This window comes from Symphodus melops, assembly GCF_947650265.1.
Source record: "Symphodus melops genome assembly, chromosome: 4".
Lineage (NCBI taxonomy): Eukaryota > Metazoa > Chordata > Actinopteri > Labriformes > Labridae > Symphodus > Symphodus melops.
The window spans coordinates 12,865,559-12,887,192 of record NC_136694.1 but is presented as its reverse complement, the minus strand read 5'-3'; the positions used below and the strand labels follow the sequence as shown (position 1 = coordinate 12,887,192).

General features: G+C 38.9%; 1 protein-coding gene and 1 long non-coding RNA gene across 3 annotated transcripts; both read left to right on the top strand.

Annotated features, from left to right (window-relative positions):
- The first annotated feature begins 5,502 nt into the window (after positions 1 to 5,502).
- LOC306822922 (ubiquitin carboxyl-terminal hydrolase 12-like) lies at positions 5,503 to 10,024 on the top strand. Of its 2 annotated transcripts, none has more exons than XM_079342223.1 (14): positions 5,503 to 5,676; positions 5,813 to 5,865; positions 6,335 to 6,410; positions 6,528 to 6,611; positions 6,715 to 6,992; positions 7,118 to 7,240; positions 7,362 to 7,485; positions 7,583 to 7,734; positions 7,985 to 8,087; positions 8,426 to 8,502; positions 9,080 to 9,188; positions 9,292 to 9,352; positions 9,495 to 9,652; positions 9,939 to 10,024. In XM_079342223.1, the coding sequence occupies exons 1-14, from the start codon at positions 5,656 to 5,658 to the stop codon at positions 9,942 to 9,944; spliced, it is 1,425 nt and encodes a 474-aa protein (XP_079198349.1). In that variant the 5' UTR covers positions 5,503 to 5,655; the 3' UTR covers positions 9,945 to 10,024. The 2 variants fall into 2 exon arrangements, with proteins under 2 accessions (XP_079198349.1, XP_079198348.1); XM_079342222.1 differs by having other exon boundaries at positions 5,504 to 5,676; positions 6,525 to 6,611.
- Positions 10,025 to 12,741: 2,717 nt separating this feature from the next.
- On the top strand, positions 12,742 to 21,601 carry LOC306822957. The gene is made up of 2 exons (XR_013778973.1): positions 12,742 to 14,472; positions 18,824 to 21,601. It is a non-coding gene; the product is annotated as an uncharacterized lncRNA (long non-coding RNA).
- Positions 21,602 to 21,634: the final 33 nt, after the last annotated feature.

Below are 21,634 nucleotides of genomic sequence, written 5' to 3'. Positions count from 1 at the left end.
TATGCAGATTGATTCATTTTAATTGGAAAGTGGTACGTGGCCATTGTTAGACACATCAAAAACCTGTGAAGTTGGTCATTTGTCTCTCTTTAGGAATAAAATGCAGAAAAAGATCACACTCAAACGGTAATACATCTTTAGGTGAATGCAAAAAGACTGACAAGAAAACAGAAAACTCAGCACACTCAATGTTCTTTAACACTTTGTAATCTGGGTAGAGCAGCAGCATGCACATCAACAATGAATGCATTTCAGGTTCAAGCATAAAGCCTCCATCAGCATACGTCTGCTCTACAAAGATTATTAAACAATAAAGAACAGTGAGTGTGTTTAGTTTTTCTGTTTCCTTTTAAGTTCAAGATTAAAATCTTTTGCAATTAAGGTCAATGGTAAAGGGCCTACTCATGGACACACTGATGGCACTCTGCTAAGTGTCCATCAGTGTTATCTAATTACATTCCCATGTATAAAAGTTATCCTAGACATAAAAAACAACAGAGAACTTTGATGAGAGAGTAAAATACACTCAACAAAAATATAAACGCAACACTTTTGTTTTTGCTCCCATTTGTCATGAGATGGACTCAAAGATCTAAAATTCATTCCAGATACACAATATTACCATTTCTCTCAAACATTGTTCACAAATCTGTCTAAATGTGTGATAGTGAGCACTTTTGCTTTGCTGAGACAATCCATCCCACCTCACAGGTGTGCCACATCAAGATGCTCATCAGACACCATGATTAGTGCACAGGTGTACCTTATACTGCCCACAATAAAAGGCCACTCTGAAATGTGCAGTTTTGTCTCACAGCAAAATGCCACAGATGGCGCAAGCATTGAGGGAGCGTGCAATTGGCATGCTGACAGCAGGAATGTCAACCAGATCTGTTGCTCGGGCATTGAATGTTCATTTCTCCACCATAAGCCGTCTCCAAAGGCGTTTCAGAGAATATGGCAGTACATCCAACCGGCCTCACAACCGCAGACCACGTGTAACCACACCAGCCCAGGACCTCCACATCCAGCAGGTTCACCTCCAAGATCGTCTGAGACCAGCTACTCAGACAGCTGCTGAAACAATTGGTTTGCATAACCAAAGAATTTCTGCACAAACTGTCAGAAACCGTCTCAGGGAAGCTCAACTGCATGCTCGTCGTCCTCATCGGGGTCTTAACCTGACTCCAGATCGTCGCCGTAACAGACTTGAGTGGGCAAATGCTCACATTCGATGGCGTCTGGCACGTTGGAGAGGTGTTCTCTTCACGGATGAATCTCGGTTTACATTGTTCAGGGCAGATGGCAGACAGCGTGTGTGGCGTCGTGTGGGTGAGCGCTTTGCTGATGTCAATGTTGTGGATCGAGTGGCCCATGGTGGTGGTGGGGTTATGGTATGGGCAGGCATCTGTTATGGACGAAGAACACAGGTGCATTTTATTGATGGCATTTTGAATGCACAGAGATACCGTGATGAGATCCTGAGGCCCATTGTTGTGCCATACATCCATGAACATCACCTCATGTTTCAGCAAGATAATGCACGGCCCCATGTTGCAAGGATCTGTACACAATTCTTGGAAGCTGAAAATGTCCCAGTTCTTGCATGGCCAGCATACTCACCGGACATGTCACCCATTGAGCATGTTTGGGATGTGCTTGACCGGCGTATACGACAGCGCGTACCAGTTCCCACTAATATCCAGCAACTTCGCACAGCCATTGAAGAGGAGTGGACCAACATTCCACAGGCCACAATTGACAATCTGATAAACTCTATGCGAAGAAGATGTGTTGCACTGCATGAGGCAAATGGTGGTCACACCAGATACTGACTGGTTCTGAGTCCCCAGACCCTCAATAAAGCAAAAACTGCACATTTCAGGGTGGCCTTTTATTGTGGACAGTCTAAGGTACACCTATGCACTAATCATGGTGTCTGATGAGCATCTTGATGTGGCACACCTGTGAGGTGGGATGGATTATCTCAGCAAAGCAAAAGTGCTCACTATCACACATTTAGACAGATTTATGAACAATGTTTGAGAGAAATGGTAATATTGTGTATCTGGAATGAATTTTAGATCTTTGAGTCCATCTCATGACAAATGGGAGCAAAAACAAAAGTGTTGCGTTTATATTTTTGTTGAGTGTATAAAATAATAATAAAAACCCCCACACTTTTATAAAACTAAGCTGCAGAGCAACTGAATAGCAACTAAAATCTCAGATCAAGGAAACAAACCAAAACCAGAACACAATGGCAACAGGCCTGCCTCAAAAAGAGAAGAACAGGTTGGGTTATACCTACCCAGCACCAACAGAATTTACACAAGACACTCTTGAAATTTTGAGTGTTTCTCAATAATCCGTGTGTGTATCAGAATAACAAATGTCACTGTATGTATACTGTATATACACAATAGGAACATGAAACTTGTATTTATAATTTAAATGTGACCAATTTAGTGTTTCAAAGAAGCGCATGGTGTACTACTCTCATTTATTCAACCACCAGATGGAGCCAAATCGAATCCTTCATTATAAATGTTTTTTTTAAATAAATACTGAATATTTGATTTCATCTGTGTCATCAAAGGTTTGTCTATAATCAGTTGTTAATTGGTAATATTGTCTGAAACGACTCCTTCTAACACATAGCCCTGTTTTTAGTTTGCTTTATTAGCTTCACAACCCCTTTCAGTAGAGCACAGATCCAAAGCTTATGTTAAGTGGACCTTGACAATTAGTGGTCAGATGACAGAGTCTTGACTTCATCATTATTTAAACAGACACAAAATTCTATTTCAAGACAAATGCAGAAGAACGATTATATACAATAGAAACAGAAATTATACAATTTAAAAGTTGATTAAAGCCAATGTTTTTTTGATTCAATTGCCACTATAAACAGAATTCCCTGCTAATTTAACTCACCCTGTCACTATTAACTTGTGTCCATGTAGCCAGCAGAGTGAGAAGGGTTTCATTAGGCCAATGAAGAGCACCTGGCTCTCTGGCTCCACTTCAGCTAAGAAGCTGTAGACCCAGAACCCTCTGTCATGTTGTCAGGATGGACTGCCAGGGATCGGACCAGCTCCTGACTTACAGCTTGTTTTGTTATGGTCTAACTTTTGACACACATACAGTTACAGTGTCTCTTACAGTGTCATGCTTTTTGTGAGTGTCACTGATTTCACAGATTTGCATGTTTTGCTGTCCTTGTTATGAGTGAAGAAATAAAACCCTCTAATTCCTTGTTACAAATAGGAGCGAAGTTGTAACCATTGAAAGAATTATAACGTAATGGAATTGGTGATCTTAGAGTTTTTTCCAATTGCTAACACACTAAAATGACGTGCATAGCAAAATTAGTTAAACTGACACACACAGAGAAAAACGTCTTCTCAAGTCTCCAAGGCCTATCTGTTCACATTGCACCTCCAAATCTGATGTTTAGCACATCTAGATTTTATGTAGTTTGTTTTTTCGGATTCGGATTCCTTCAGATCCGACTCAATCTGAAAATCTTGGTCTCTTCAATGTGTCTTCTGCATCACTTACAAGTTGATTTTTTCAAACTAAACAGTCTAAATTGGAAATTCCTCAGTACAGAAGTTCACTTTTTCTTGCTGTATTGTTTAGTGATGCATGGAAATACACTTAGTGGCATCCAGATGACAGATAAAAAAAAGTTTTGAGTGTTATTTTATGCTGTTTCAGGTGTGTACTGCTTTGTCATAGTCTTCTTCCATGTTCCATTTTATCCAAGAAAAACCTGCTTTCTAACTATTTAACATTTTGGCATCTGCTGTCATGTTTTATGAGCCTAGAGGGATCACGGTATTTTAGATGATGAATGATTGAACAGGTGATTCAAGAGCTAATGAGCATCTGGGAATGATCAACCTGCACAAGTTGTACCAATGGGTTGGTTAAAGAGCTGCACCTGCTCATCCCTCACTCGAGTCCTGACAGTCTTTATTAGGAATCCCGCAAGATTATGGGAGCTATTCATCAGGTATCTGCAGCATCTTCAGCTGGACATCTGATCTTATACGCTTGTTTGCTCTCCCAGCACTTGGACCTGCTGCCTTTATAATTTCAGATCCTAACTTGAAATGGATACTTACTTATGTACATACCTCTGTGAGATCACCATTTCTTAACTGATGCCGCTATATAAGGGTCACAATCCTGAGGTGGATCCCAACACTTTGTGGCTGCTGTGTTTCAATTTGCCCATGTCAAAACGCAGCCTGTTGTGACCATGGCTGGGGCCATGATACACTACTGACTCCCAACATGCCCTGCTGCTTCTGCATCACTCACTGTTTGCTTCTTGGAGGGTTGTACAGGAAGGTTCAGTGCTGTCATGCAGAAGATTAGAATTGCTTATTTTTTTCTATTTCTACTTTTGTTTATCTCTGTGTGTGTCAGGCTGTATAGACCCTCTGATGTGTGACCTGCTGTCCTTAGCCAAACTGCTGACACCAGGTCAGGTGATGGAGGAGCTGACAGAAAGGCTGATTCAGGAACAAGGCAGGATGCCTCTGGACCTTGGGGCCCTGAGCAGAGGGGCCCACAATCATGACCTACCAAGTACTATTCCTCTTCCTGTGATGCACTTTAGTGTTACTGTTACGTTTTATACTGAAGATTTTCTGCTGGCTTTTTATTCATCATCTACCAATCTGTTAACTTTACAGAACTCTGGATCAGTTTCTTGAATATGCTTAAGTTGACCAATATTATGCTCATCCCTTTTTTGAACTCACCTATAATTTAATTTAGTTATAATACTGGATGCCAAAACTAATGTATATCATTTTCTGCCCATCTCATTGCGTGGAGAGAGGTGAAAGGACATATATTGTATACTCGTATACTCTTTTCTTTCTCTGCCCTCCCCTCCTCACACTCTCACACTAATAATGGGACTGTACAAGATGATAGGTTGGCAGTCTTTTGGAGTTGATAAATGAGGGCTGTACAACAAGTCATCATTTACTGTACAATACTGATACATCAGATGATAAAATTCTTGATTAATTGTTTATTTCTTTTGTCAAGAAATAAATCAAAATTTCAAAATAAAATGGTCTCGCTCATTTGATGAAGTAAAGAACTTCCACGTGTTTTAGCCATGTGAACATTAGCTAAATAGTTATGAAAATAAAAGTATGATCTTGCCCCACCAGAAAACCAAGGTACCCAAACGATGAAGTTTAAAGTATAGGCTTAATAAATGTTCTCAAATGTTAAATGGAGGAGCAAAATACTGGTTAATAAGGAAACTCATAGATATAACCAGACTCAATGTGTTCTGTGCCTAATGAAATTGATATTGTGATTAAGGTGTCCAAGTGATTTCACATTTATGTAAATCCATACATATTTAAGTGAAGTATCAGTTTGATAACATATGTGTCACTATAATTTGAAAATATACATGTTTGGAATCAGAAGTGCGTCCCTGTTTGCTCACAATGGCAACATTCCATGATAGTGTCTGTGAGCTGCAACTGATGAGAATTCCCTTTAATCAACCCTCAACAGTTCATATCATTTAAGGACACCGTCGGGATAGACACAGTTTACTGCTCACGTCAGTTTAAGTTTTAGTTCAATCAAATATCTACAAAAGTTTCAAAGATGGGCCTCTGTTGTGGAAAGGTAAGTTTTGTAGATAAATTCCACTACACCTTAACATCACTTCTAAAAAACAAGATTTGAACACAACTTTACAGTTCAATGTAGAAACAGGTTTTGAAGAAAGTTTAAATCAGATTTGGTTCATTCTTTTGTACAGAGTTCAGTACCTGTTGTGGAGGTAAAAAGACCAATCAACAGCTCTCAGAACAGGTAAGGACATCAGTACCCAAACACTCATTATACATTTATCTGAAGATTTCATCATCTTCATGGCCTGGTTGATATCTTCATGGGTTATTTTGATGAAAAAAGGAAATACAAAGAGCTGTGGTATGACCACCTTTATGTAACAAATAAATCAAAAGACATTGGGAAGCATATTGGCCATGAATCAATTGTTGCTTGTTATTCCAGACCAACTTTATCTTCAACACACAAAAAACAACAACTTGAATTTATCAAAAATGGTTGAAAAGTGAAAAATGTGTTGAAAAAAAAGTGACCACAATGCAGTGGATGTAGTTGATCTCAGCACTTGGTAGAAGTTAAAGAAATGCAAATCTGAAATGAAATGGGACCAGACAGTTATCAATTCCTGATTATGATCTAAACATTTTTTTTCCAATGCATTCAGGCACAACTAAAAAAACGTGTTTCTCTCTCTCTCTTTTTAAACCAGTGGCAAGCTACCTGAAGCCCCACAAGCCTCCCTCTCAAAGAAAGAAAAGACGTCTCAGCTCTTTGGACACGTTTCAGTATGTAACATGAAATTGTTTTTTTAAGAATAATGTTTGAGCCATTATTTTGTAAATGTCTTAAACAGATATTCAAGGTAGGTGATTCTCATTTTAATATTTTTTTGTTCCCAGAAGAAGAACACAGTGGACGATGAAATCGCTGCTGGCCAAACGACAACTCCTAAAAAGTTCAAGACGCCTTTTGGGATTTTTAGCAAGGTACATTTGACACAAAGTGCAGCATTAAAGATGAACCAAACATCCGTCGGTTGATTAGTATATCTTTACATGATTTAACCAGAGTATTTCTTTTCTCCAACAGAAAAGAAATCAGGTCCATCCACATAAAATTGACATTGCCCCTAAAAAGCCTTTGCACCAAGAAAAAAAAAATCAGGTCCAGCCAATTGATAAGACCGTCACCGCAAAGAAACCCTGCCTGGCCACCCCACACCAGGATGTGGCAATGAAGATGAAGTCCTCTATAAAAGAGGAAAAAAAGGAGGCTGAGGGTAATCACATCATTCAAGCCATAAAAATTCGTATTGAAGAAGCCATGATGACAAAGTTCTTAAGACATGAACAGTTCAAGTGTCTTGGGTAAGTACATCTAAGCAATCAGGTTCACACAAGATCCAAGTTTTAAGATGAACATGAATCCATCAATGTATATTCAAAAGTTCTGACTATACAGACATGTTTGTATTTTTCTGTCTGTTTGTCAGGCTCCCCAACCCAGCACAGTTTTGCTATATGAACTCCTGCCTGCAAAGTCTTCTGACACTCGAGGACTTTGTCAGCTGTCAGGAGCAGGTTTGGGGTTCAATCCCAGAAGCAGCACTGCTAAGGTACAGCAACCATCACATGCAACCAACCATTTTTTTTTTTTAAAATAATTTGTCTTTTAAATTCCTTGGCATTTGAAATACAGATACAATGCCTCTGAACTATTTTCTTTTCTTTGTTTAGATCCTTTATGGGTGTAAAGAAGGCCTACACTTCCCCGGACCTTAAAAAAAAGATACCACTTGTCTCTGCCTTCAAAGGCGCAGTATCAGTCCGCGCTCGAGAGTTCAAAGACCTCAACCAGAAAGTAAGCAAACTGGTTAGATTTGATTTACGTTTATTATCACTTGTTTCTGGTCTGTGTGTACTAACTCCTCTGTTTGATGGTATTTGGGTATCTGCAGGACGCACATGAGTTCCTGACCTCCATCTTCCAACAAATAATGGATTTGGCTCCACAGCTGCACATGAAGGCAGCCAGCATGCATAAAAGCTACAAATGTCCAGTGGAAAGCCAAATGATGTTCAAGATGGCGAACACCAGGGTCTGCAGAGGGTACGACTTCCCAGATACACACCACACAGGGTGTAATCTTTTTAAGGGACAGTTCCCTGTATTAAAAAACAATAACCTCCAAACTCAAAACAAGCACTAGTATCAGGCCATGTGGATAGTAAGAACAGATGTTGTTCTGAGGTTGTGATGAACTGATGTTTTATAATGAAAGGCCAACAGAGACATCCACATTAGGTCTTTAGATAAAATCTGTTGCTCTATTTTAACACATTATTTGTATAACTGGCAGATGTGCTGCAGGATCTAACATAGAGGAAGTATTCACGAACCTGTCCCTTGACCTGATCCCTGGATGCAGGACCATCGATGAGTTGCTCTTAAGCTACCTGAAGGTAATATTTATATTCATACAATATGGTACATCACAAAACGACGTTTGACAGCACAACACGTCACTGCACAACGCAACGTGAAACATATATACCTTTATGATACGCATTAGACCTTAAAAAAAGGTCAAGTTGTAACCTGCATTGGGCCACCTGCTTGGACTACTATAGTCTTCATACATGGGGCATGTGCACTAACCACTAGGATACCGCTGCCCAATGAAGCTCAGTTTGAACTGCTCAAACAATTCCAAATGTCACTGATATCCTCATGGCTTGGTGCTGTCAATTTTAAAATCCAATACAAAATGAAAATATGTTGGGTTTTTTCTGTTTTACAGGAAACAGATTTGGAGTTCAGATGCGAGTGTGGTTCTATTTTATCAGGTCGGCGCTCTTCATTCGCAACCCTGCCAAGGTAAATGACAAAGTTCATAAAAAAAAGGGCCACATTGATACACCAAGTTTCAAACTAGGGTCCACTAAACCTAAAGACTAAGACTGTGTCTGAAACCACATACTAATCTAACACTTGCTTCATACACAATAGTGCATACTAACCAGGTGCATTGTTATGATCTTACTTTCAAAAGTCCTCTTTGTGCCAAATCATTTCATTCATCCCAAATTTGACCGAGATAGCTTAACCGAGAATTTAACATTCAGGACTTGAACAGCTGTGCTCTTTTTTGGATATTAGTTGACCACATTTAAAATGTGTAATAAATGTGTTGATTTTTATTAGAATGTCGCTTGCTGAGCATAGAGCTGCAATGTATTGTGGGGCAGTTGAAGGTGATGAGTAAGCCCCAGTATCATACTTAGAAATGAATCACTATTAAGTCAAGTGTATATTCTGGGATTTTATACATGCACAAATAAGCATTTTACGTTTTCAGAACAAACTAAAGATTAGCTTTAGCGTGACAGGTTTTTAACAATGTTCAGTCACCTGGTGCTTAAATATATTTGTCTTTCTTTCTTGCTTTCTATAGAGTGCTGGTCCTGCACCTGAAGCGCTTCAGGTATACTCCATTTTACACACTTCAAAAAGTCTGTGACCCAATCCACCTCAACAGAGATCTGGTTGTTTCAACAAACCAGGTAAGTAAAAACTAAATGACAAGACTGTAACAACTTCTTGAGAATAGTGTTGATATAAGTCAATGTGCAGACTGTGTGAACAAACTTTAACTAACCTTTTCAGGATGGTTACTGCTACAGCCTGGTTTGCATGATCAACCACATTGGCAACAAAGTAGGAAGAGGTGAGATAATTCATCATTTTCAGCAAACCCAAAATTCTACTGCTACAACTTCGTCACCAGTTTTTCACTCTTGTCAATTAATCTACATACCTTCAGCTGAATCTTTAGACAGCCCCATTAACAATGCTGTCTCATCTGCTAGGACACTACATCTGTGATGGGATGGACCCAGAGCTGAATGTGGAAGATCCAACTGACCGCTGGTTCACCTATGACGATGCAAGGGTCACCAAAACCAGCGGTGCCTCTGTGTGCAACCGGCGGCAAAGAAGCGCATACATCATGTTTTACAAAAGACAAGTAAGAGCTTGATACCATCATGTTTTTGAAATGTATTTTTTCATATTGTACTGTATTAATCTCCAAGGGTTTACACTCTCTTATTTAGAAATATGCTACTCAACCACACCAACTTCAATACTTTGGTATGGTCAATTGACTTGAACCGGGGACCTTCCAGTTCCCAACCAAGTCTCTGCAGACTTTACTATGCAGCCCCAAATCTATTCTTAGCATTGCACCAAGAACAATAAAGGTTGGCTTACACATACTTTAATAGTAAGTTGACCAAATGATTTATTCGCAGGACTAGGAGAAGGGCTGCTCCATTGGGACTCTCGCTGGAAGAGGACAAAGGACCTAAAACATCAAACACCAAAGTCCAAAAGAGAAAAGAAAAGAGTTTCTTTTCTTGCAGGAACCAGGAGGAGAAAAATTTGCAGATAAACTATATTATAAGAATTGGACAGGGTCACCCCGTGCAGAGGATCGGTTGTAAACCCTGCAACCAGCAAAAGATCGGATTAACCATCCCCAGCGGCTTGGTCAGGATCATCCCCAGCGGCAGATGGATGAGGACCAAGCTCAAGCAAAGGATCGCTCAGGATCTTACCGAGCGGTGGAATGGGGATGACCATGCCCAGGCATCACAGCAAAAAAGGTTTCTCTATGAATCTTTGGTTTGATAGAGGCCTTTCTGTGTGGAGTGTTCTCCCTGTGCATACATGTTCCCTCTGGGTGCGCCGGCTTCCTTCCAAAGTCCTAATACATGCACATCAGGATTATTGGGGACTCTAAAGTGCCCATAGATGTACAAGATATTTATTTGTAAATGTGAAAGAATGTTGTATAAAAGTAAATACATTTGTAATAAAATGTAACAACCAAAATAAAGACATGATAAATCAATCATCTGTTGTTGAAGTTACAGCTTCTGTATGAGTGTAGTTGCAATAATATATGCTCGACTTATTATTGCTATTGTTCGCTTATAACAGCTATTCGTAACTTAAAATCAAAAAGGTACAATGTGCACCAATAAAAACAATTATATATAATAGTCTTAATTAATGTGATTATTTCATTCTAAAAAGAATGATTTAAAACTGTATATTTTACCCATTTCTGTAAAAATACAAAATTTAATAAAAACATAAACCATGTCCGTAAGTGAAATAAAAAGTATGTTTAACGTGTAAAATTATTAAAAATGTGGTTTGCACATGAAATCGACAATGCATGTCTTTACACATAAAGATGGACACATTACCTTATCATTAAGCCTTTTATGTCCACTGTGCTGGTGCTAAGTCTAAACATGGACATATCCTGTATTCTGGTTCTACGCTTTCCTACAGTGAATTACTATATCACAATATATATTATATTGTGGTTTTTTGAATTGTTGGTACTGTTGTTCTTTTCTGAATGAAGTGGGCATGAGGATTTCTAAGAAAATATGCCCAATATCTCTCAAACCATCCTCTATAGCTCTTTTCGACCAAAGATAGGGGACTTGAAGGTTCTTATGGCCCTTAGTTGTCAGCAATTCCACCGCTGCCTGAGGTGCTGGGAATATAATTCAAATCAGGCTTGGCTAAGACTCACCCTTGACACCCTTGGTTTGGGTTGGCCTACAAGTCATATCAGTGGAATTGTAAATCAGATTTGCACTTTTCACTATCAAATATAATATGTTAATTCTTAAATGGTTGCCAGGTATCAACTTGAAAAAGTGTAACTATTTGTTTACCTCTTCCCTTTATTGAATTGACAGGAACTCTCTCAAACTTTTACAGGAAATTTCCCAAACTTGCAAAGGATTTTAAGGGATTAATTTTATTTTTTTTTAGAAAATGTCACTGGCATTTACAGAAATACATACCGGTAATTTATTGAAAGAACAACACATCCTACTTTCATGCTGGTGAATGGGTGAATGTATTGAGCTGTCTGTTCTGTTAAGGCTTTACTGGAGCTTTAGGTTCAGTGCCAATATATTCACTCCCTCAAAGTGAAACTGAGAAACTTGTGAAAAACTGTGAAAACTGTGACGGATTCTGATCCGTGTTTCACTAATTTTTTTTCAATCATTCAGCTAAATCGATACGATTAAAAACTTTGCAAGGACATTGCTAATAACACTTCTGTCTTGGCTGCTCACTTACCATGCCAGGATGGAGATATAGAACATCTTTTCATGTGAGGACTATTTGACAAAGAGACCAACTGAACTGTCTTTAGATCATTGTAATAAAAGTTCTGGCCTGTAGAGGGGCCTCAAGTAAAAGTTTTCCTGATACAATCCCTGTCTTGCTGCACGAAAAACAACAGAAAACAAATGATGGTTTCAGTACAAAAAATACATGAATGTTTTATGATGTTTTATGACTGTGAATAACAAATGTTGGTATTATGTTGGGTGTCTGTCTTTGTGCTGTGTTGCAGGTGCCTACATAGATGTATATAAACATATCTATGGGTGCCTAACCTTGATTGAGGAAACGCTGACAGAGCATGCTGGCTTCGGATTGGTGGGACGCGGTGCGCGTATTGGATGATCATTATGAATGAGGGCCTGCCCTCAATGATTCCTAGAGAATAAATAAATGTAAATGAACGAATGAATGACCTGAGGACGCCTGATTTTAAAAAGAGAGCTGCTACTTCTTCAAATCCAATGACAAACGTGTTTGCTTTAGGGATAAATTGTTTGTTTCTAAACTGAGAGAATTATTGTTGATGTTGTGCAGTTCTCATTTTGTAGGGGAGAGAAGCCTTTTTCTTTTCATTAATCTTTTCTCTTGTTTTTTTTTTTTTTTCTGCTCGGGAGTTAGGCAAAATGCCTGTATTTCCTTTTCTTTATTTTCGGCAAGGTAGTTTGGATTTGACTCAGATTTTCTGTTTAAAATTTTGCCGACGCTCATCTTGAAGTTTAGCTCATGTTGTGTTTATTGCTAAATAAAAGAGCACATTGTGGACAGCAAGGTAACTGTTTTGTGATTAATCATTGGGATTGAGGAAGGAGGGGGTCACGGCTGGTTTCCCCTGGTCGTAACATGGTCTTCATAAAGAAGGCAGAACGTAAGCATAACAATAGCCTTGTCCTATATTAGCTCTTTTATAGGATAAATACAGTATAGGATAAATTAACTCTACCCTTGAATCTGGAACTTCTCTCAAAAACAAAACAAAACAAAAAAAACTTTTTTATTCAAACATCTATGTTATAGGTATATGCATTTTTTTTTAGCATTTAAAGTGTACTTTAAGAAATATTGGAAAACATGTCTTTCAAACTGCATTAATCATCACCATAGATTTGACTTTTTTTTCTGTCTGACACATTTCAGACACCAGCAGTAAGAGTAAGTCAAAATAAATCCTCAAAGTCATCCTCATTAGACAGTGTCATTAGATTCCCTAAAGAGCACCAATCCTTATTATTTACCCGATTATATTACAATAATAAATTATAATTATTCAAAATCATACCTTTATCACCATAACACCATGATCACCACTGGGGTTTTATTTAGATGAAATCTAACTATTTGTATAAAATCTGAATATAATTACTTTGTGGAGAGTTATGAAATTACTTATTAAAGTATTTTTTAGCTTTCTGCACACCAGCCAGATGTGAGTTCATGGACTAAGGCATGGATTAAACTCTTAAACTGACATACTCACAAGAGCTGTGGACATTGTGGATGGATATTTAACACAGAGAACTTACTGCTCTTTACATTTGCCCTCATGTAACCTGGAAGTAAGCTTAAGAAGATCCAATGAGAGGAATCATAACTGATCATACATCCATAGCACATAGCACAAAAAAAAAAAAAAAAAAAAAAAGACAAAAGGCCTCCCAGTGAAGACATTTATGTGGGTCTACTTTATGTATATCGAAACTGTCCAATGGTGAAATACCAATTGCACCTGCTGTGTCAGCTACTTCCAGTCCTGAGGACATCTCTGCACTGGAAACATTGTGAGCAGCTCATTTAATGGCGTGACTCACTGGAAAACCTGCCTCAGGGCTGACTTTGCTGCTTATTTTGATGTGGAACAGGCCTTTAAATTAAGGTATTGATAAGAGTACGTTTAGATCAGATAATTGAATTACTGTGTTTTAATGAGTTAATCAGTTTTGGATAGGATGATTTCCAAATACATAGTTTTTTCAGATGGAAGTTGCATCAGAATGAAATAACAAGTCAAAGATAACCAGAGACGAGCAGCGATAACTTCAAATGTTTAAATTGTGTATAATTTTGAGAATTTTTTTTCCCTTTCTTATGATTTCTGATTACAGTTCCTCTCATAACACCGGCTTCTCTCTATCCATTGTGTTGAACACCGAAAATGATCTGCACTGCAGCTTGATGTGAAAGTCTGTCTTACAGGCAGCTTAGCTTGTTGTCTCTAACAACCTCCATCCCAGCCAACCTCCCTGGTCTGCAGCAGAAGCCCTTTGTAATTACATCCAAACCTGTTCCCCTCTTTCTATACGCTTGATATCACTGCTGACATCCAGCAGCACAGCTCCTCCTCCTCCCCTCTCTCTCTCTCTCTCTCTCTCTCTCTCTCTCTCTCTCTCTGTGCTTATTGGAGAGTTCTCTCACAAGCGAGTGTGCAGTCCTGCCTCGTCTGGTGCTGTGCACTGGAGCAGATTGAGGAGAGGAAGAGGGGGAGACGAAGAAAAGAGCAGAGAAGGGGAAAGAGGGTTGTAGACAGATGAAGAAGAAACTGCTATCCATGTTGACTGGAATATAGGATGACTGGGATGAACTGAGGGATAATTATTAAGGAGAAAAACTGCTGGCTAAGTCTGCTAGGTAAGTGAACAAGTAGTATAAATCTAATACTTTCCATTGGTATGTGAGAGCACACACAATTTTAAAACATTTGAGTGAGTGCTTATGTTAACAATAAGAGGGAAGTGAACAATGTCTTTCACCAACAGGACACGAATATGTCTCATTTAGCAATGAGACCTAAGGAGATCTGTTAGTGTGATTGGGAGAACTTTTAAATGTAATGAAAATAACTCGACTTGAGAGGGAAAGAACGGAGACACATGTCCACTGAGGGTTATGGCAGCACCAAAGCTAAATCAAATCCTCTGTGATTCTATCAAATCCACCTGTCACACTCTGTGGACAGAAGGCTTTACGATTAAGGATTTAGGGGTTTGAAGTTCACTGAAGCAGGAGTCTAATAGAGATCAGACTTTTCTGAAAAGTTCTTAGGTCTGTGAGTGGTTGTGCCGTCTCTTGCGTTCGGATATTTCAGACACTGCATGTAGATCCATTTGTGTGAAGCTGCAAAGTGCAAACAAGAATATTCAGCAAATATTTTACGGATTGACTGACAGAAGAGAAGTATTAAAACACAGGAGATTTGTCTCTCACAAGAAGTGGCTATTACCATTTAAATTCGAATGAGGTGCAAGAGGCCAATGATCTACAATGCAGCTGAAAACAGACAAGACATGAGGCGCATGTCTTTAGAAAGAGCAGTTCAAATAGCTTACACTGTATTGACTCTGGCTCATTTGAAAGAGAGGGCAGGTCTTATCAAATTTCAGTATCAATTTAGTGGGGATTATAGGGACAGTTCATTTTGTATTATGAGGACCCCTATGCATGGACGTGATACTTCAGATGCCTTTGTTGATTCTTTCCTATCCAAACAAAAACAATTCTTTTGGGGGAAACACCCTGTATTCTCACTGCAATTTTAAATGTGGTGTTTTATGTCTGGTGTGACCTTGTAGCAGGAAACACAGGCAAACACAATGTGGAAACAATCTACAATGTTCTTGCTGATTGTCTCCAAGGATACACCGAGGTACTAAGTTCATTCAATTTAGAAGTAACTAAAAAATGAAGAGATGTGCTTGATTAAATGACAATTTCTAGTATTCACTTAGAGAAAAATACAGCCAGACAAAAGGCAAATGTAGCCAACAGCAGGGAAATTAATGGTAGTTTGAAGGTACAGCTGGCTCATTTAAGTCTTAAAGTGTATTTGCATGAATTCAAAACAGGAACATACAGTCACAGACAGAATCTGTGCAGTCTGAATAGGAACTTGTGTAAAGCAGAACACCAAAGTACTTTCATTACACAGAGATGAAAATACTGTTGAAAAACAACTTTGTTCATATTATTATTAACATATTACATTTACTCAAATGTCTACAACTAGCAGAGGACACATTATGCAAACACTCAAAACGTATTTTTAACGGGCTCAGCACAATATGTCAATCAACGTTTGGATTTGAATTAGAAAAGGGGGTCACCATACCTTTAACATATTTCTAGAAATAAAACCTCCTATACTCTGGCCCTGCGACAGTTTGACTTGCTGAAAGGCCTTACTGTTCGATTTGTGTGAAAGTTTGACAGTACACCGAGGCCACGCCCTTCTGTGTAGAATTGTGCGGAGGACAACAGGAGGTCGTAAACACGTCTAACACACTGACACTGAGTTGGAAGTTATTAAATGAACAGGGTCTCAAGGAAGTACGCTCGGATAAAAAGTCTGAACATGCAAAATTGGGTCTTTAGTTATAGATTCAAAAGATGATGGTGGACTTCCTGTTGGGTTTTAAAAATGGGCACCCTGGCATTTCATTTGAAGCCTGAAGTAGTGAATGTGCATAAAAATTGTCATGCGTGTTGGAGTACAAACATTTATGAGGAGGTTATGAAAATTTCAAGGGGGTTGCCACTGAGCCATTTAACCACGCCCACTCATTATACCCATATGACAAGTTTTACTTTCCTACTGGGATCATGAGTGTGACTTTTGGTGAGTCTAGGACTATATTTTACTTTTAAAAAATCCTAGCGGACTTCATGTTGTCATTACAGCTCAATGAATTTTTGTAGGTCTTGGCACAATTAACATGTAAAAGAAATGCCATTTATTGTAAAAAACAAACAAAAAAAACAACAACAACAATCGCTTGCATTCAATGGGGGATGCCCTTGAGCCATTTTGCGAACTTTTTTAATGAAAATATCAATTTTGGTGAGTTTTCCCTCATAAAACAAAATTGGATCTGCTGGATTCTAATAGGAAATGATCCCTTCATCACACTTTTTAAAGGCGTAACTGATGGTGAATGCATGCTTAATGAAATGGAGCATAATTTGGTGTTTAGTGTACAAGTCTGTGTCTTAGTGAGTGTCTTAATGAGGTAAGGACGTCTATGTTCATATTTCATAACACAGATCATATCTGTCGGCAAATCCTAAGACGATGTATCCTGAAAAAAACTCAGCGAGTATCATAATTGTTTTTAGTTAATTCAAAAGTCTCTAAGTACTCTCAAGGTGAACACTGTTGACTCACTTGTTTACTACTTACATTGTGAGTGATTCAAATGTAAATTTATGGATATGCTAATTTAACAAATGGGACAATAATGGAAGGGAATTATAAATCTGGTTTGCGATATTGTGCGACCGTATTAGCATACGAGCTGTCTGCACTGCAGATGTTAATTTAAAGTGTTGTGAAGAAAGATGAGCCCTTCGAATATGTAGACCTGGGAGGAAAAGTGGGACAGTGCGTGCAGGAAGAAAAAGGAATGCCAAGTGTGGGTGTAGATAAGGCTTTGAATTCACCAGGGGTGCAGGTGGAAACAGGATGGGATTTAAAAGAATCACTTGTCATAGCTGATCAGTTTGAGTGAATAACAACCACAGACATTGATCTTGTCTCCTTACAATCATTGTGTGCTGACAGATGTGTTAATGGAGTTGACAGTCAACATCAGCATCTTTAAGGGAAGGTGTGACTGGCAGTGTTGATTGTGTGAAAAAGGCGCTCATGAAAACTGTTTTTGTTTTCGACTGCCTTGTGGTGGAAGTGTGAATTTTAAAAAGCTAACCGCAGTGGATCTCTTTGAGTCAGATGGCTTTATAATCAATACATACTACAATACTTTCACAACTAATTCAACTTTACCTAGGTAGGTCAACCATCATGGCTGGATTCATCTTTGCCGAAAAGATGTGTGCTGAGATAGATAGATAGAGAGAGAGATAGATAGATAGATAGATAGATAGATAGATAGATAGATAGATAGATAGATAGATAGATAGATAGATAGATAGATAGATAGATAGATAGATAGATAGATAGATAGATAGATAGAGAGAGAGAGAGAGAGAGAGAGAGAGAGAGATAGAGATACTTTATTGATCCCGAGGGAAATTCAAGTGAGATGCGCTTCTAAAGCAGCTCCAATATTATTTGTTATCAATACAATCAATCTTGAAATTATAAATCAAGGTTTTTATTAAAGAGTATCAAACGTGCTTCTTTTTCCCTAATAGTGCAGGTAGAGTGAGTTGTGGCGTTATAAGTGATTATATACTGGGAACACTACTGATAGAGGATATTTGTCAAGTTATCAACCATTATGCTCTCACTGACATCCTAAATAACCAAAGTATCAAAAATGGCTTACCATACTCTGACAGTACATGTGAAGTGAGTAGGGATCTGATAGTTCTGATAGAGCATTATTTGATAAGGGACACACAGGCCTTGTTCACATTGCACCTCCAAATCAGATTTTTAGCACAACCAGATTGTATGTAGTTAGTTTTTTGGCAGTCTGGACACAAAAAGCTGCTTAAGATCTGATTTTTACAAATCTGATTCAAACCACATACGGAGGTGGTTTCCAATGCGTTTTAAATATGATTCATTTAGATCTGACTCAATCTGAATGTCTCGGTCGCTTCAGAGTATCTTCTGCATCACTCGCAACGCGACACCATCAACAATAACAACAACGTAGATCCAGCAAGCCGGAAGTCAACTTTGGTCAGTGACAGTAAACAGAATAAAAACAAACATAGTAAAACAAGCCCGTGGACGGACCGCTCCACGAGATTGTTTGAGTCAGAAATGTGGACGGGCAGATCAGAACTGGTCACTTGCAATTTCTAATGTGGACAGCCAGTCAGTTAGATCAGATTCTGATTTTGTGGAAAAAATCAGATTTGGGTGGCAGTCTGAACAAAGGCATAGAGACTCTGTAATAGATGCTCTGAGGGTAGCATTTTATTTTGACAAAGTAGCAGGTCAACAGAACAGCCCCTTCCCATCTCATACTCTGACTTTGTTTCTAATCGTTCTCTTTGTGTTTCTCTCTTGCAGATACTGATAGGAATTCACTGGAATCGTAGGCAGGTGTCTACAGACTACATTGAAATAAACATTGCCAGTAAATACTTTGTACTTATCTGTTAGATGGAAAAAGAAACAGGGCCTTGAGGTGGACAGATTCATCTGTACAGTGAGAGGTGCTGCTGTTGACTGAATATTCAGCACAACATGATGTGCAATGTGCCACTATTCTTTTTAACAGTCACAAAGGAAACATAGTTAGTGATCCACCAATTACAATCATACGGATGAACCAGGATGCTGGTGATGTTCAGTCCTGCTCATTCCCTGAACAATGGAAACAATGATACCAACTTAGAAACTATTTTTTAAGTTAACCAACACAGGAAACTGCAGCCCAGTGCACATTATGGAATCTGGAAAAAACGTGACAGGATTGTCCACAGCTGCATTGGTGGCCATCGCGTGCAACACATTTGTTGCCATCCTCATCCTTCTCCTCTGTCTAATCCTCTTCCGAGCCTGCAGGGTCCCCTCCAGCCCGGAGAGGCAGCCTGTGCTGACTCCAAGTGAAGCTGGAACCCAGCACATGAACGAGCACAAGTACCTGTTAACCTCCTGACTGCAGAAGGATGAGTCAAATGTAGCAACTAGATGCACTCCTCCACAGGGGACTGAGGGGAGTACAGGGACCAACAGCGAGTAATATCAGGATTGTTCTTTATTGTTCCGAGACACAACTGCTGATCCGATGGCAGCGGCTCCTAAAATAGCAAGCTCGAAGAGTGAGGGAACTATTTTTAAGCAGCCGTCACTTGACAGATATAGTCCCTGGTTTGAAAAAGTCTACGGAGAAATGCCGATGAAAAAGGACACAGCAACAAGGATGGATGCTGGATACAAAGAGAAAGAGAATGAAATGTTCAGTACACAAAGAGCGACGGGTATGTTGTCGGAGGTTTCTAAAAATATCCTCTTATTTCAGACTCACCTGAAAAAAAAAAAAAAAAAAAAGAAGACAACCAGTCTACTGCTGAAAACAGGCTCTGCGGAGTGTGTGTCATTGTCACTCGTAAACACCAGCGATGTGCGAGGCACAGCTCTCTCTGAGGGTGTTACATAAGGACTAGAGAGGCTTAGTTCAGATTTGTGTCCACTTCAACTCGACCCTCGCACCGACATCTGCTTGTGGCCGGTGGTGCTGGCCCACTCACTCTGCAATGAATCACAGGATGCTCACATGCAGAGGGGTTTATCTTATTGAATAGAGATTGAAATGTTTACCCTACTTGCAAACACAGCTTATCAATACTGAAGAATTTAACCTGTATACTCTTGTGCAACCTCAGACTCAACAAGGCATGCTGTAGAGGAAAGGTAAATTATGATGTGTGTATTAAACGTTATATAAAACCTTGTAGACTTTAGGTTCTTTTCTCAGTAACACTGAAGAGATAAGTAAGAAAAGCGCTGACTTTCGAAAAAAGGCAAGTTTTAAGTGAGTGTTGAACTTTAAAATGTCCAGTTGTGACACCAAAATCGCATTATGACAGTTTACAACGCACAATGCAACATCTTTTCCCACACTAATATGACTATGCTCGGAATCTGAAAACAATGACACATACGGAAAACTGTACCAACACTGCACCAATTTACATTAGATTGTTCCTTTTTTATATAAAAAACCCCCCCTATGATAATCAGAAAGATTTACACTTCTCACGCAACCATTCTCCAGATCCTTAGTGTTTGAAAAAGGGTTGGAAATGTTGCATCCGCTCAGTTTAGGCAGTTTCAAATGAAAGGAATAGGAGAAAAGAGGAAGTCCAGGAAGACATTTCAGTAAAATAATGACTAAAATAAAGGTAAACAAGAAAAAGAATCCCATGGAGGTAATTGGCTTTCACCTAATAAAGATACACATGATTAATATTATGCAAACGTGTGAAGAATAATTCAGCTGGGCTTTAACCCTTAGACTTACAGACTACAGACCCAAATGTGAAACATGCAGCAATGACTCTGTAAAAGTTCAAATGAAACAAACAAAACAGTGGAACAAAAGCTTCTTTGGCCAACTCTACAGTGTACACTCTATCTCTGCATTAATGAGGTAACCTTTACATCTGTGGTCCCACTAATAACCTGTTTAAACAATGTGATTGAGCCACCCTCTTTAACTTGTGAAGAAGTAATGATGAACCCCATCTAGGGGGGGTACTGCATGTGTCTGCAGAGACTATGAAGGGCAGAGGGAGTCTCCAATGTACAGAGAGGATGAAAGAAAGCTTCAGAACACTGTGGCAGTATTTGCTTCCAGCAGGGCATCAAAGCTCTGGGTGGTTGCTTTTGCTAAAGGACTAGTTCATTAAGACAGAGGTAGGTAAAAAAAAAAAAAAATAGGTGAAATAAAGATGAACAACGCCCCGACTCACAGCAAAGTTCTCCCTGTAGATGGGATCTTTAGAGGCTCCAACATCCTCTCTGGACCGATGCCCAGATTGACGTGTGCCAGTTTATTGTCTGACTGTGGTCATTAAAAGCTCCGCCTATTACTCTTCTTTATGTCCCCATTCACTCACAGTTACACTCCCCCTTCACAGTTCAGCTTAGCCAACTTGTACAATACATTTCAGAAGGGTTTGATTATTCCCTGCAGAAAACTTCAGTCAAGTCAGTGAAATTCTGATGTTGCCTGTTTAATATGTATCAACTACTGCAGTATAAGTAAATGCATTATTAATTGACTATAAATAATTAAAGACGGATCAGAGGAAGATGCTTTAATAAACATGTACAAATGCTTTTCTTGTTATGTTTTATTACTGCAGAGCCAAA